Below are 15,037 nucleotides of genomic sequence, written 5' to 3' on the forward strand. Positions count from 1 at the left end.
GTAACACTTGCAGAAGAAGAGGATAAAGCTCAGAATCACTGAGCTGATGAGTATTTCACTTAGCACAAGTAACTGAAGACTTAATTTAAGCATGCTCTCGTGGAAGATAAAAAGCCTGATGAGTGTCTTCCTTTCCACTTCTACTAAATGCATAATGGCTCCAGTCTGATTTGGGGTGCCTGTCTAAATCTGGTCATGTCTTTCTGTTCTGGAGGGGCTTAGAGTCCTTGTATTATCTTGCAGCCTGTTAATTCAGTGAAGGGTTGAACAGCTGCACTGACAAGGTACTCAAGATGGCTCAGCATTCAGCTTAGGCAATTTCAGACCACTGTCATGTGTAGAATGTTGTGTGTAAATCGGCCATCAGCTGGAGCACTCTGCCCACTGACAGTGCTGGCTACAACAATCTGGCTGGAAGGTTGGCTGTGCTGTGCAGTTGGAAGTCAATGCTCTCAGGGGGCTAAAGTTCTTCCCCAGCACCGGTTCATTGTGTTCATAGGTGCTGAATGCTTTGCTCAGAGGAGTGGAATTCAGGCTCCAAGGCAATGAGCAGTTTTGAGGTGATCATGGAAGTTAACTGGCATTAAGTCATGGAATAATTTTAGAATATTCAGCTCATTTTCTATGCCCTGCTATATTAATAACCAGAGAGCAATGTAAAAAAAGACACATGAACATAATCAAGTCCATTACATTGAAAGAATCTGTAAGTCCTGTGTCTTTATAAAAGATAACATTGAGTAATCTGAAAATGACAGCTAAATGAACCCCCTCTTTCTGTATTATAGCAGAAAAGGTGTTTTCTCCTTACAAAATTAAGTTGGTTGCAACTTCATTGCTTTAACAAATGGCAACTGTGTAATGGACTGAATGTCAACTTAACGGGGCAGAGGGCTGCACTAATCCTTTTCAAAACAGGGTTGAAAAGAAAGCCGTGGGCAAGTTCTATGAAACAGAAAGTAATTTTGAGTATAATCACTGCAGCAATGAAAAAGGAGAAAAAGAAGGCCTAATTACTGTAAATCTGAGTTAAACACTACAGTCCTGCGGTTTATGGTGAAGCCGAGCACTGCACTTGTAGCACATGTGTGTGATACTTGTCACTGTCATGACTGCTGCCATCACGTGCTGCTCTCTCCCTGGTGATGTCTTACTGCAGGAACGCTGCCCAGGCAGGCCAGAGCTCTGCTGCAGTAGCTCTGCCGGGATGAACAGCTCTGGCTTACCTGAGCTGGGTTCTGTCTCTTTGGGACACCGGCCTTCACTTGGATTGTGTCTTCTCACCATAGCCATGGGTGATGACAACAGCAGTAGCACACTGAAAATGCTGAGGCCATCTAAGCTGCCTGTCTTGAGAGTCACAGTAGGAGAAGGTGACCTACAGTGTATTCACTGCTGGAGGCCATGGCCATAAAACCTTGGAGAACTTGGGATGGATGAAAGAATAAACACACACACAGATTATATTTAATATTTGCTTATTTTTTTTACACAAATGTTGCTGGTATCATTTTACAAATGAAATGGCAACAAATACTTTTTACAGGGTAATGTCTACAGCGAGAAAGTGCTTGTCTTGGCAGCTGAATTCAGGTCGAGGACTCTTTTTTTAATACAGTCACTTATTTCAAGAGCTCTTGGTCAATGACAAGAATAGGACTGTATAGATAATATCGAACCAAAAAACTATGCATTTTGACTGCTTATTGTGAATATTAAATAATTAATATAAGTAGCAACACTAACATGTTTAAAGGCACTTTTTACTGAGGCTTAACCTTACTTTTGAGTGGTTTTGGTTTTCTTTCACTCTTTTTTTTAATAATAGCTTTTCAAGTTTGGCAAAGTTCAAACCTCATTTTCAGAGGCATTGGTCCTAAAGAGACAGAAAGACTGATGAAATATCTGAGGTAAACAGCTGTTCCAAAGGCTCTGGCTTTCCACATTCTACCTTCCATATTGGTATTAGCAAAGGCTTGTTTTTCAAAGCAGTGACCATTGATTAAATCGGTCATGAGGAGAGGAGGTCACTATAATAGGACTTGTATTAAACAAGAGGCTTTATAGCACCACAAATAACCTTTGGTTAATGTGTCAACTGTCTCACAGTTGATCTGCCACTGAAATTTTGAGGGACAGGTTTTTCTGAGTTGTGCTGGGAATATTCCAGTTAGTAAATGTGCTAAATAAGGCCTAACTTGTGCAATTTTGAAAATGCAATTAAATAGTATGCTAAGCTAATTGCTGCCCCCAAGTGGACAGAATTGTACCATAATAGTGTGACATCATCTGCCAAAAGTGGCAAAAGGATTGATTGTTTGATTACTGTTCTTCCTGTGATCCCTGCTGTTGTTACACTTACTCAAGTCCAGTTACAAAACGGAGGCATTTCTGTCTCTTGGATAATCCTGGCTGTGGAAGGGTCCCCAGAGCTCTGCTGCTGTAGACAGTACACTTGTCCCTTCCAGGAAAAAAGGGATTTACTTTACAGAGATTTGCTTCACAGGAAGGACTTTGAAATCCTTCAAACTGAACTGCATTCTGGTTTACTGCCAATCTGGTTCAACTCCATGTCCTCACTTAGAAAAAGAAGTCTTTTGTCTTTTTTCCTCCTCTGTACACATTCTGATCATCCTTCCCAGCTCTGGTACAACTTATGACTAGCAAAAGGAGTAATTGAGAGTTTTCTATATTGTCTTTTAAGGAATGCATACCATATATGCTCTTAAGCATTGGCAGTCTGAAATCTGGCAATTCATGTAGAGGAAGAGTCAGGACTCCCAGATTAATACCTGAGTGCAGAACTTCCTATTCTAAAGCTTAAGAAGTAAGCAAAATACTCAGGGAGAGGTGGGATCAAATGAAACTCTACAAAAAGAGCACAGAAAAGGGTCAGTAAAGCACAGCAGAAGGGCTGGCTCTGGTGGAGCTGTGGGCCAGCCTTCAGGCACCCAAAACTGTCCCTCCTGCAAAGGCAAAAAGGAACTGAACATTTTACTTGAGTTGCCTTAACTGAGCAGCTGGCTGATCTCTCTGTGAATGCACACGAGGAAATCCACGTAGGAGGCTCCACCATAAATATTCTTGTCTTCTACTAGAAACTGGCGGAAAAGCATCTCTGGCTGCTCCCGTTGCTTCACTACCATCAGCTGGAAAGATAAGAGATACAGACAGATAGTTTTAGGATGCAGTCAGGCTAGATGGCCGCACAGTTGTCCTGCATCTCTTAGTGGATGCTCCCGAGGTAGGGAAAATACCCACACTGCAGAAGCTGGAGAGACTAACACAACTTGAGGAGTGCAGAATAAAATGGTTACCTTTTAAACTTGACTACGTTTGAAAATCAGTTTTGGTTGGGAATTAAGCACGTTTGAGATGCCTACGCCTGTGTACAAATCATGCTGGAACTCACCCACGTGCAGGAAGACTCCCAATACCCAAGAAATCTTTTACAGCCGCCGGTAAGTTTTGGCAAAGCCTGGAGTGTTCCTTGGAACAAGTGTGAGGAATGAGTTGAGGCAGAAAGCAGTTACCTTCATAGTGTGGGGCTTTTGGCTCTGGATTTGCTCCAGGATATGCTTCAGTTTCTTAGAAAATGGATTGTCCAGATTAGGCAGGGATGTCTGTTAGAAGGAAAGCAGGTTGTTATAGTCCAGTCACATCTCTAACCAAGACTAGCACCTGATAGTTATGTTATAAGGAACTGTGTATTTCATAATAAACCAGGAAACTCCATCTCTTTCACTAAAAGGTCTCATTTTTCAGTTTAAAATAATCTCCATATGAAAATGCATCACCAGGAAAACTTAACCATTGCAAAGTGTTTTGTTCTAATTTTAGCAATACACAGTTGAAAGGACTAATATCTGCAACAAAGTTTAAGATTAAAAAAGCTGTGAAAGCTTCTGTCCCCTTACGGTTCAGAGTGTCCAAGTGTTAAGTTTTATGTAACTTAAAGCAATTTCGGTGTCTTAACACCTTCTGCCGGTCACCTGTTCTTGCTTTTAAGGCTGAAGGATGAAACAAGACCTCACTTGTTTCTCTGATTAGCATCTGGTCTTGCTAAATCTGCAATTCTTAGTCTGCATCTACTCACGGCCTCAGTGCTGACGTGTGCGAAGGATGGCACGTTGAAAAGCCTCTGGATGAGCTCTGGGGACACGCTGGCGCCCAGCCACACAAACATGCTCAGCCCATTGGCCAGCAGGAAGGCCCCTTCCTCGGAGAGGCGCTCCTCGGAGCAGCGGACAGCGGCTGGCACAGCGTCGCTCTTTAGATCCAGGCTGTGCTGTAGGGCAAAAGACAACAAGAGCTGTGGAACCGACTTGAAAAGTAACTACTGAAAGGCTTGGTACATCTCAGTGGTGCCTTTTCGGGTAAGAGGAGTTAGAAATGCAAGTGAAAAATCCACTGCTGACTCACAATTGGCAGCAGCAGGGGGTAGAAGAAGAGCTGCGTGTCGGCCACCCCCATGGCCATGACCAGCTGGCGGTGGAAAGCTCTCTCATCCGTTGGGATTTCGGGCCTGCTGGCCAGCACACAGCTCTTCAACAGGCAGTTCATGTACACGGGCAACACCTTCATTGTGTCCGGCAGGATCAGCTGAGGAAACAACACTTTTAGTAAGAATCCAACAGAAATTATTTGCTCTATAAGCTGCAGTCACTGTCTTGGCTGCTGTCATCTCCCTGTAACCCTGTTAATTTTTGGGGTACTGAAGAACTAAGGAGAAAAATAGTGGTCCACAGTAAGTGGCTCTGGTTTGTTTGACATATTTGGTCCTCACAAACAATGAACAATTCACTACCCAGGCTTGTGGTTACTGGCAGGACCTCTGTGATGGAAAAGCCCGAGTCTTTCTTTGAATTGAATCACTAAGATGTAACTGAGTAAAATAAATGGAAACAAAATCAGTCACTGCTTAGTCAAAAATTAGAATACAACCATCTATAACAACATAACAATTAAAAATGAAAGCTTTGTGAGTCAGTGTCTAATTCCAGCAGGAGGAAAAAGCTGGCTGAGCTCCTTCATGTGAGTATAGGCATCAGTTTCATCAGTGGCATTGCCTTTTGGTCCAGAACAACAGTTTCTGTGTGCTCTAAGGGCCACCACTGAATCCTGTCATTAATTGCATTTGAAAGAAAAGGACAAGTCTGTTCTGAAATATTGCTTTCTGGCTCTGCTGATGTTGCAGGGTGGTTGTGCAGTTGAGGCAAAGCCTGGGTGGGTAGGACTGAGTGTGGTTTTACCTGGCTGACAGCTGCTGGGCTGGCACAGTTCTTCTTGTAGCAGGCCAGCATGTGAGCAGTCTGATTCATCAGGATGTCCCTGACTGTCTTCAGGGGCTGGCTCAGAATGGCTTTAAAAGCTACAAGGACAGAATAAAAGTGTGCGTTAAAAAAGACACTCTCTCAAAGTATCTTTGTCTGCTGCTAGTTTCTGATTTTACAGACCTGAGGGCCGAGGCTGCTTTTCAGTCTCTTCTACAGGCACCCAAAAACACCACCAAACCCCCAACACTGCGGCAGGATGTCCATTGCCACTTACTGTGCCTGCCCACACACACATATTACTTTTATAGCAGTTTGTCTAAAATAGGTAATTATTTGTCTTTTCAATTTCATAATTCTTCAGGAATTGCTCAGGCACGGAGCAGCAAGTTATAAAAAATTATTTTCCATTAGGTAATCACTTCAGCCCCCTTTCCTTCCCCTTCATCCATGCCCAAGTGAAAAAAGAAACAAAACCAGTCTGCTGCAACTGTACCTGACTTAGCAAAGAAGTTGATAAGTGCATCAGTCTCACAAGTCCTGTAGACATCAGCTAACTGGGAGCTGCAATTCAAGCCTAAGTTGTGTATGCGGATTCGCCTCTGCCCACTCATGGATGTGTACAGCACAGCACACTGCAAGAGAGGCACAAAGCGTCACCACTGGAGCCACCTTCTGTGCAGAAAAGGCAGGTGACACCTTGCACAGCGCTGCTGGCAGCTACAGCACCAGCATACCTGTGCTTCTTAGGGACATCTATCAGACATTAGACAGTAACTTATTCATCCTAACAGCATAAGTCCTACACTCTGTAGAGGGGAAGTGATGTTTAGCAACAGAGAACTGCTCTTGAGTAGAGGTCACAAGGAATGCCACAGCAATAATTGCCATGTAAGCAGCAATGAATCCCTTACTCCACCATAAACTTATTTACAGTGAAATGGAAAAAAATGAATAGCTGATGAGGTCTCAGTGAGTGTTTAGAAAGGATTTGGGTAGCCCTGAATAGAACATGCAGCACAGAAGCAGGGGAACACAATTTTTACTAGTGGTGTTATGACACAAGGATCTCTTGCAAGCTGTGCCTTTTGTTCCCGTGACTCCTACGCCATCACTTCTCTGCTCTGGCTGCAGAAGGTCTTGCTCACCATTTCATGGTATATATGAATAAGGGGTTTTTACCTGAATTAAGGCCCCGGTGTCTTCATTCAGTTTGTCATCATGTTTGAACTCCACTGTCACTGCTTTGTCACAGTCTACCGCTGCCATCTCCACATCCGTGGTGTTGTTCATGTAAATGGCCCCAAAGAAGTCTGTAGCCCTGAACCCTGCAGCCAGATTAAAACAGAGCATTTTACTAAAAAATGGCAAATTAAATTGCCATCACTTACTGAAGCAGGAGCCATTTTCACTCAGGGCTCTCCCAACAACTGTTCTTGCTGACAGCATTTGTGAGAGCTGGATACAGGGAAAAGCTGTGACTTGGACACCCGGAGGTTCTGCATTGCTGACTTGGCCTCTTTGGGTATGTCCTTTTCCCTAATACTTGCATTTGAGCTAAGAATGAATGACAGAAGCTGGATAGACACAGGAATGCCATTTGAGTACGAAAAGGAAGGCACTGGGCAGTCAGTGTCCAGCAGCAACACCTTTTTCTACAACTTCCCTGCAGTCCATGCTGTGTGCAGAGTGAGCAGAAGCCTTTCCCAGACTAGAAAATCAGTTAAAAAGGAGGAATATACAGGAAGTACATGTGTGTGTGTATATATATAAATAACAATATATACACACACAGCCATGGATTTTATCAGTCTATTCAATTAATTTTCAAGAGGTACATCATGAAATTAAACCAGCCTGATCTTACAAGTGATTTGCACAGCACTACATTATTTAAAATTCATTCACGTGGGTCCTAATACCTGTACTTGTCCGAACCCTCATTGTTGCATCAAATCCCATCTTTTTTTGGATGTCCTTCCTGAGGTCACTTAAGAACTGGGGGCTGTCGGCATCAAGCTGCAAACACAAAGCAGAAGATTGAGAGGTTCAACACCAAAGGGCAGCAGCACAGCAGTGACCCAACATCCTCCCCCCCAGGACCCTCATCTGCCCCCCAAGCAAATCTGTTCACAGCTCTTGAGTCCTTTAAAAAGTATTTGAAATGTGGATTGTTGCTATCAGAATCAGGTATATGCAAGTGTCCATCACGCACCACCTGGCCTGGACATTAACTGGACATTCCTGCACTTAACCTTTCAGCAAAATTTTAGTACACCAAAGAGCTTATTACTGCTTCGAGATCCAAGCTTGAGCCTGACCTGCAATTGCTGAGTTTGCATTTTATCACCTGGAATTGATAACCAGGTCTTCCAGACTCTGTCTGCTTTCAAGTTAGATGTCCAAGCACACATTGAAATGAAATGGAAAACAGCAGCAATGCCCCGGCTGTTACTACCTGAAAGCCAGGAAACCCGCATCACTTACCTGGAAATTGTTGTACTTGTACAGTGTTCCACCAGTGTACATTGTGACAATGCCCATGGAGGCTACATCCACGTACTGATTTGGGAAGAGGAACAAATTCACGCAGCAGCCATTGGCCACACAATCCTTGGCTAAGGCCTCATAATTTCCCTGAGGCTGGAAGAGGGTCTGCACAGGAATAAAAAACACAAGTGCCATCATATTAGATATTAATCACAACTCAAAGGGCCAGATTAAGACAAAAGGATGAAGTGGAAGTTTGAAGTGAGGCATGGCTATCATCAGAAACATGCTTGCCCTGGCCATGGATAGAGGGAACACCTCGGTATGTTCTTGGAGAAGCCATCACTACAGATGCATCGTGTAACTAAACACTTCTGGGTAAAAGATAAGAAATGAAAAGACATCAGTGCCCCATTAGACAAATGCAGTGTAACAGCAGTCCCCTGATAGTTCAGAGCAGAAAATACCTTTTCCTTATCTGTATTGAGCAGTTTTTTGTCATCTCTGTTTTTCAGCTTCCCTGGTGCTTCCGCAGTTGGCAGAGAAGAGTGGAAGATGAACAACTTCCCAGCACATTCTGCAGCCTGTTCCAAAAACACCACGTTGGTACATTTATTACTGCAGGGTTAACGAGCCCACAGTCAAGTCACACACTGGGGGGCGCTCAGAGAACAGCAGGCACTTTCTGCCAGCTCCCCAGAGGTAAGGAATTAATTTCCAGCCTCAGGACCTGACAGAATTCAGTCACTACTTCAGTCAGAAAGTAGCAGTCCAGCACAAGGGTTTGCTGGCCGAGCCATTCTGACAGCACCCTCTCCAGAGGCAAAAGCATGAGTTCCTCTCTTGGACACTTTCCAGTTGCATGCAGGCATTATGTAACAGGCATCAAAACACAAATACTCAAACTGGATCAAATTAAAAGGAAATTCAGCTTAACAGAAAAATTCAGTTCAGGCACACTGGTGTTCCATGCCTTTTTATAAATGGGTGACGATTCCATCCCCGTGGCAGACTCCACACTGAAATCTACACTGCCGAGATGCAGACACAAATCAGAAATCACAAAATTATTCACAAAACGTTCCACCTTTCAAAATAAGCTGTAGCGTTCTTCTGGCAGAAAAGAAGTCTCTCTGCTATGGCAGAAACACAACTGAAGGCAGCACCTGACTTTTAAAATGGCTGAAATTTCACCCCTGATATTTCCCTTTGGTCACTAATGACAATTTCTTCAATTCCTTTGAAGAAGCCTTCTGCTGAAGGCTGAAAGGCTTCCCAAATACCTGTTTGTTCTGATATGCATCAGGAATTATTGATATTGGTTTGACAAAATTTCTAAAATATACCTATTTTTAACACAATTCATTTATTCTTTTTAGGCAAGAACTGTTTTCTTGAGCAAGGGTATTTGCAGATGAGTAATTCAGAGTGAAAATCAAATTTTAACTTAAAAATTCTGAGCTAAAGAAAAAGTTTAATTAAGAGCTGCTTTCTTTTATAGCCATCATCAAAGGAAATTTACAGTTATGACCGTTAAACTTGTTTTGTAGAAGTCAAGTGTTAGGAAAAAGCATTCAGATGTGTTTTGCACACATACCTGCTGGTAGCATGAATAAATTACAAGAAAGCAGGTCTCAAATCAATATACAAAGAACAGATGTGAGAAATGTCCATTTTTGTTGTGACAAATTTCTGTACTCAAAGCTCATGCTCTATTCATACAAAGCTCACCGATAAATCAACCATTTTAAAGCACCACTGGCTGTGCTCTGCCCCTACAAATCTTGCAGTGAACCAGGGTGGTGTGCATTTAAGTGGCAATGCGCCATGGGAACGTCAGCCCTTCAGGGGATGTCCCGCACATACAGAAAGCAACTGGGCAGCACCTTGGCCTGCGGATCCCCTGCCAGCTGTATCCAAGCTGGGAGAACTTGTCAGTTAAAGGGAAACCTTCCAGCCAGGGCCTGATTCAGCCACAAACAGATAGTTATAAACTTTCTGTTACGGACAACAAGTTTTGCAGAAGCATGAGAATAACCAGAGCAAAGGCTGATATTGTTATTATTATACTGGCTTTCCTGCCCTTCACACGTGCAAACACAGAACAGCATTTGTTCTGCTGTGGTAACTAAACATGTCTTTATTTCTCTTAAACGCTGAACAAGAAACTGCCTCCTGCTCCTCATCTTCTCCTAAACATCCCTCCTATACATGGAATAGACTCTGGGGACTGGTCTCTCTCAGAAGAACATCTGAGAACAGATGTTACGCTTGTCAGTTCTTATTCTGACCACGGCGGTTGGAAGGAACTGTTAGAACAACTGAACATTAGTGCTGGAAACAATCAGTGACCTTTTTTCCCCTAATTTCCCATTGTGATGGGACTGGCTTCTAGCAAACCTGATTCCAAGCTGCTTCTCTAACAGAGAGGAAATGTTCTAACCTTTAGTGCCTCCATGCCAGCCTGGATAACGGGAGCGAAGATGGTCTCACTCTCATTAGTGTCTGCAAACAACTCTGGAATCTGGTCCAACAAGCTATGGAAAGAGAAAGGATCAGTGTCTCAACTGGTCAGCGTAGAGCCATCCCCAAACACACCTTGTAACGTACCAAGTCTTCACATGGGAAGACGCTTATCGTAAATTTATGTGCAAAAAATAATACAAAATTTCCTTGCTCAATTTCTTAGGATCCCAGCCAGAATAAAAGAAAATATGCATTTTTTAAGTCTGTGAGATGCATTGTTTCAAAGCTTGTAACCTAAAGGAACATGCAATAAATAAAAAATAGCTAACCATTAAGTAGTTCTGGTATGCTGTAAGGACTTCAGAGTCCTAAGATCATATCCAGGTGCACATCATGTGCATTGCAGGAGGGAGAACACCACGTGGCTCAGAGCCTCTCCCCTCCCAGTTTCAGCTTAGCTGAAAGGTGGTTTACACCTGGCCTACATAAACTTTCCAGTTTGGCACTGGAAAGCTGTGGCTATTGCTTTTTCTTTGCCTCAGAGGAGGAAACACAGGGCTTGAAGCATCTGCTGGCTTCTGAAGTGTTTCAACAGATACCCTTATGCCCCAAACCCCATCTGCTAAAAGGTATAATGCACATTGTAAGCATTCACATCTTACTCTTGTGAAGTATAATTGTACTTTACTTGGTAACAACTGATCGGGATTCCTCAAAGTCAACAAGGAAACCATCCAGCAGTGGAACAAAAACTTCTGCCACATCCGTGACCACCATCATCTGAGGCTGAGCTAAGCTGCTTTTCACATTGAAGAAGTGAAGGACCTTGTTATAAGCGACAAAACCAACTCGAATAGCTGAGGATTCTTCTTGTTCTTCTCTGTAAGAAAAACAAAACCCAACTAGTTATAATTCTGAAATGCTGACCTTGCAACAAAAGCATCCTTTTGACGTGCAAGGCTGCTCTCTGAGCATTCTCAGTACTGGGAACAACAAAGCAAACAACAACCAAGCAGATGTAACAGCCTCAATCTTTGCCTTAGGTCAAATTCAAACACCCTGATAAGATCAACTGCTCTGTTGTTTACTTCTAAAAAAAAATCATACAGTTACATCAACCCCATCAGTGGTGCATCCCATTCAAGCAATCCTAAGGATAAAGAATAAACCATGCTGACATCATAACATGGGAAAGACAGAACAGCACAATCAGTTATGGAGCTTGATGAGGACAAAGTGCTACTCCATTTTTATACATACAGCACTCTGCTACTTCAAAAAGAAGCATCCACAGCATCCCAGTTCCAAAGGTGTTTGGGACCTTTATTCCAGACATTGCTCTTATTAGTGCCAGTCTGCACGGCCCCACTGCAACCAAGCTCTATCATAGTTTTAAAGATTAGCTTTAAGTGGCCAATTGTCTCTGTAGTTCACACACTATTTAGTTATTTTTGGATACTCACAAGGAGAAACCTGACCCATATGCACAGAAATGCATTCAGATACTTTTTGGTTTTTATTTTTAATTATATACCTAAAAATAATAATTGCACAACTCATTACTCTGATTTTCTGAACTCATAAGCACATTTCTACAAACACATTTCTCAATATTTCTCAAAATACAGCCAGGGAGGGGGTTCTTGTTTGGAAGACAGGTTTGAAAACACCTGCTCTAAAATTTCAGCAATTCTTTTTCTGCACATATTTCTTTGGTACCCCAAGTCTTTCTTCTCAAAGATAGAAGGTCAGGGTGAATTCCCTGCAGATGGCTTTTCCCTCATGTGGGAACAGCAGAATATTTCTGCGGGTATCTTTCACCAGCAACAGAAAATGAACATCCAGTGACCTCTGTGTCTAAGGAAAAAAGTAAAATTTTCACCACAGATTTTGGTGGAATGCCTTATGTTTTTCTTCTTTTAAATTAATATTGTCTAAACCAACAGATAAATCTGAGGAAGCTGAAGAGCCTGGCTTTATTTTTTAATTGCTTTTTTCAGTGGACATGAAAACTTTGGCCCAAATTACTCACAACAGATCTCACAGAGTGCTGGTGAGAAGGATGAATATGTCTCATGTCTCTTTTGTGATATGGATACACTTGCTTTCATTCCTCCTCTACTTGCCCTATTCAAGTTTCCAAAATGCCAAATGCTTTTTGTTACTCCACTCATATGCCTCTTATTTTCTTCAGAGTCGACCAATCCTGATGGAAAACTCTGAGATATGTTCAGGATAATATCTAACACTTGTGTCTCTAGTGTAATCTTCAGTGAAAAACTACTTGAGAGATGGCCTTACATGGGCATATGATAAACTAAACCCCCACCCTGGACTGGAATTTCTTACTGGCACAGGGATTCTAGAAGACCATAAGAAAAAAGATTCTTAACACATCCCAGACTGTCCCAAGGATGTCATCTTCCACCCTTCCTCATAATGCTCTCTTCGTTTCTTAAGTTGGTTCTTCCTCTGCAAGCATTGTTCTATAGAAAGCATTTTCTCTTTGGATGCTCCTTTTTTAATACACCTTTATATGTAGACAAGAAGCATCTTGTCTACCTCATTTTTCAGTCTTTCACTGCTTTCATTTCTCTGTGTGTCTGTGTTACTTAAACTCTATTGAAAACTACACTAATGCAGTAAAACCTACACTAAAATAATACACTATGAATAACATTGACCAGTAGTAACACTACTGCTGTGTGTTTCATGCTCTCAAAGCACACGTGCTCTATTTCATAAAATGGTTGCTGCCTACAAGATCTGCTCTCTCAGATATAAACCAGGACAGAGAAGTCTCCCAATGCAGCAAGAAGCTTTAAAAGTTTTGCTAATTAACAGTAAGAGCTAAAGATACAAGCCACCAGCACTATGAGTTTAGAGAGACTGGCTGCTCCTGAGTATTCTCAGGGTATTTCCCTGTTCAATTCAATGAGAAAAGCAGGACTGCAGCAAACACAACTGCAGCAAGCAAAGTGGAAGCCACGAGCTGTGACTGAGCTAAACACCACTAGAGTTCACTGCAAGAAAGGAAAAGAATGCAAGCTCCACGTGCAGTAGCATGGTAGAGTCTTTCTCTAGAGTCTTTCAGACATCCAAGTGTAAGAATTGCCAGCAGTGTTAAAAACTAACATTTGGTCAGTATCACGCAAAAAACTCCTGTACTGGAAATTTTGACCTTTTCCATAGCTTGGTTTTGCCTTTCAACATGCAAAGCTGCATGAGAAGTGCCATGTAGTGAGTTAAGCCAAGCACACTGATGTCTCTTTACCTTGGAAGTTTATCTAGCAGAGTCTTCAGTTCATCACATATGAGTTTCACTAGGCCACTCTTTATGTTTCTGTATGATACATCAATCATGAAGATAAAAGCCGGTGGATTAGGAGGCTTCTTGTCCTACACAGAAGAAAAAAAAATACCACCCATGGGTAAAATTAGACAGTGTACTGTTATGAGGAAAAAAATTAGAGGTGGTACCATAAGGCAATGCAAATACTGTGTTCAGTTGTTTGAAAAATGCTGTGAGTCGTAAATAGTAACTACTTGCAGAGAGGTAACATGTATTAGGTAAAAGTCCAGCCCTGGAATAAAACATTATCACTGGAAAACAACATCCTAATGGAATAAAATATCTAAAGGGTAACAGTTCACTAGATACGATGAAGCACAAACTTTTCTGTTGGAACTCAAATGTTTAAACCAATTTACACTTTGGCTTTTTTCTGTACCCCTGCTCTCCTTTGGGAGTTCGTCTTATCCACAGTGTAAGTGGCACACAAATTGCGTATACATTACTGACACAAGTTTCTGCAAGTAAGAAAAAGAGAAAAGTTTACTTAAAAAAGAAGTAATGCCAAGAGATGTAGCTAGGAAGTTAATACAAAATGAACAGAGAAAGAGTAAACATCACACCCTCTAAAATGAGTTTCCTTAATTTCCATTAAATGAGTAGTAGTCATTATTTGGTGTCAAATTCAGGACAGCTTCTCCATTACAGTTTTACTTCTATTATACAGAGTTTTGACCTCTTAAACAAATTATACTTGTTAAATTAAACCCTAGAAAGATTCCAGTAAAGAAAAATTCATCTAACTCTTGAATTATGACTTATCCTGAGTCCCTGGCAAACTTTAAACTAAACTGAACGTTATACCCTTGATCTCATTCATTTGACTCATGCAAATGAGGATCAATTCCAGCGAACCAAAACCAGGCAGTATTTTTCAAAGCTGTTCTGTGTACTGTACTTACACTCTTGTTTCAGAAACTGCACCAAAAGCTGTTTCTAAACTCTTGTATCAGATCAGCATTTAGAAAGAATCTCTGCCTAAGTTCTGACAAATATATGGCAGAAAGGAGGACTCGCGCTCTCACCACATCCGCTTAGCAGGAGTGCAATAATGCAAACCAGCTGGAATTTGTTAACATTTTTTGTAGCTGTTCATCCTTGTCATTTGATAAGCACAAAAGGAAATGACTTCTCAGTTCTGGTCTTGAACTGGATTTATAAAAGAAGGGAACCTCTGCAACTTGAAGCCAAATGAAAAGTGAATTACAAAATAATAACACAATAAATGACCTAGCATTTCCAGAGCAAAGTGTTCTTTTGTAAGAGATTTCTTTTTTGTAACATTGCAGTAAGTCTGAGGATGTGTCTTTGCAGTACGCAGGCAGACCAGACTGGATGACTTGTTGAGGAAACTCCCTGATTTAAGTTACCTGGCAGAAGTTGGGGCTTCAGAATTGGAGCTTCACTGGATGTACACTGAGTTTCCCACACTGTATTTCTGCAACATCTCACCAAA

General features: G+C 41.8%; 1 protein-coding gene across 3 annotated transcripts in view; it reads right to left on the reverse strand.

Annotated features, from left to right (window-relative positions):
* Nucleotides 1-1,461: 1,461 nt before the first annotated feature.
* SEC24D (SEC24 homolog D, COPII coat complex component) overlaps nt 1,462-15,037 on the reverse strand; it is a 41,557-nt gene continuing 27,981 nt past the window's right edge. For all 3 annotated transcript variants that reach the window (XM_040064640.2, XM_040064641.2, XM_040064642.2), the window contains exons 11-23: nt 13,504-13,628; nt 10,918-11,109; nt 10,207-10,300; nt 8,231-8,347; nt 7,761-7,928; nt 7,196-7,292; nt 6,456-6,601; nt 5,770-5,908; nt 5,253-5,371; nt 4,423-4,602; nt 4,097-4,288; nt 3,534-3,623; nt 1,462-3,149 (exon numbers count right to left, since the gene is read on the reverse strand). In XM_040064640.2, the coding sequence (XP_039920574.1) occupies nt 3,009-3,149; nt 3,534-3,623; nt 4,097-4,288; nt 4,423-4,602; nt 5,253-5,371; nt 5,770-5,908; nt 6,456-6,601; nt 7,196-7,292; nt 7,761-7,928; nt 8,231-8,347; nt 10,207-10,300; nt 10,918-11,109; nt 13,504-13,628 (1,800 nt within the window). In that variant the 3' untranslated portion in view covers nt 1,462-3,008. The remainder of the gene's footprint in view (nt 3,150-3,533; nt 3,624-4,096; nt 4,289-4,422; nt 4,603-5,252; nt 5,372-5,769; nt 5,909-6,455; nt 6,602-7,195; nt 7,293-7,760; nt 7,929-8,230; nt 8,348-10,206; nt 10,301-10,917; nt 11,110-13,503; nt 13,629-15,037) is intronic.

The sequence above is a fragment of the Hirundo rustica genome, chromosome 5, assembly GCF_015227805.2.
Source record: "Hirundo rustica isolate bHirRus1 chromosome 5, bHirRus1.pri.v3, whole genome shotgun sequence".
NCBI classification, from domain to species: Eukaryota; Metazoa; Chordata; class Aves; order Passeriformes; family Hirundinidae; genus Hirundo; species Hirundo rustica.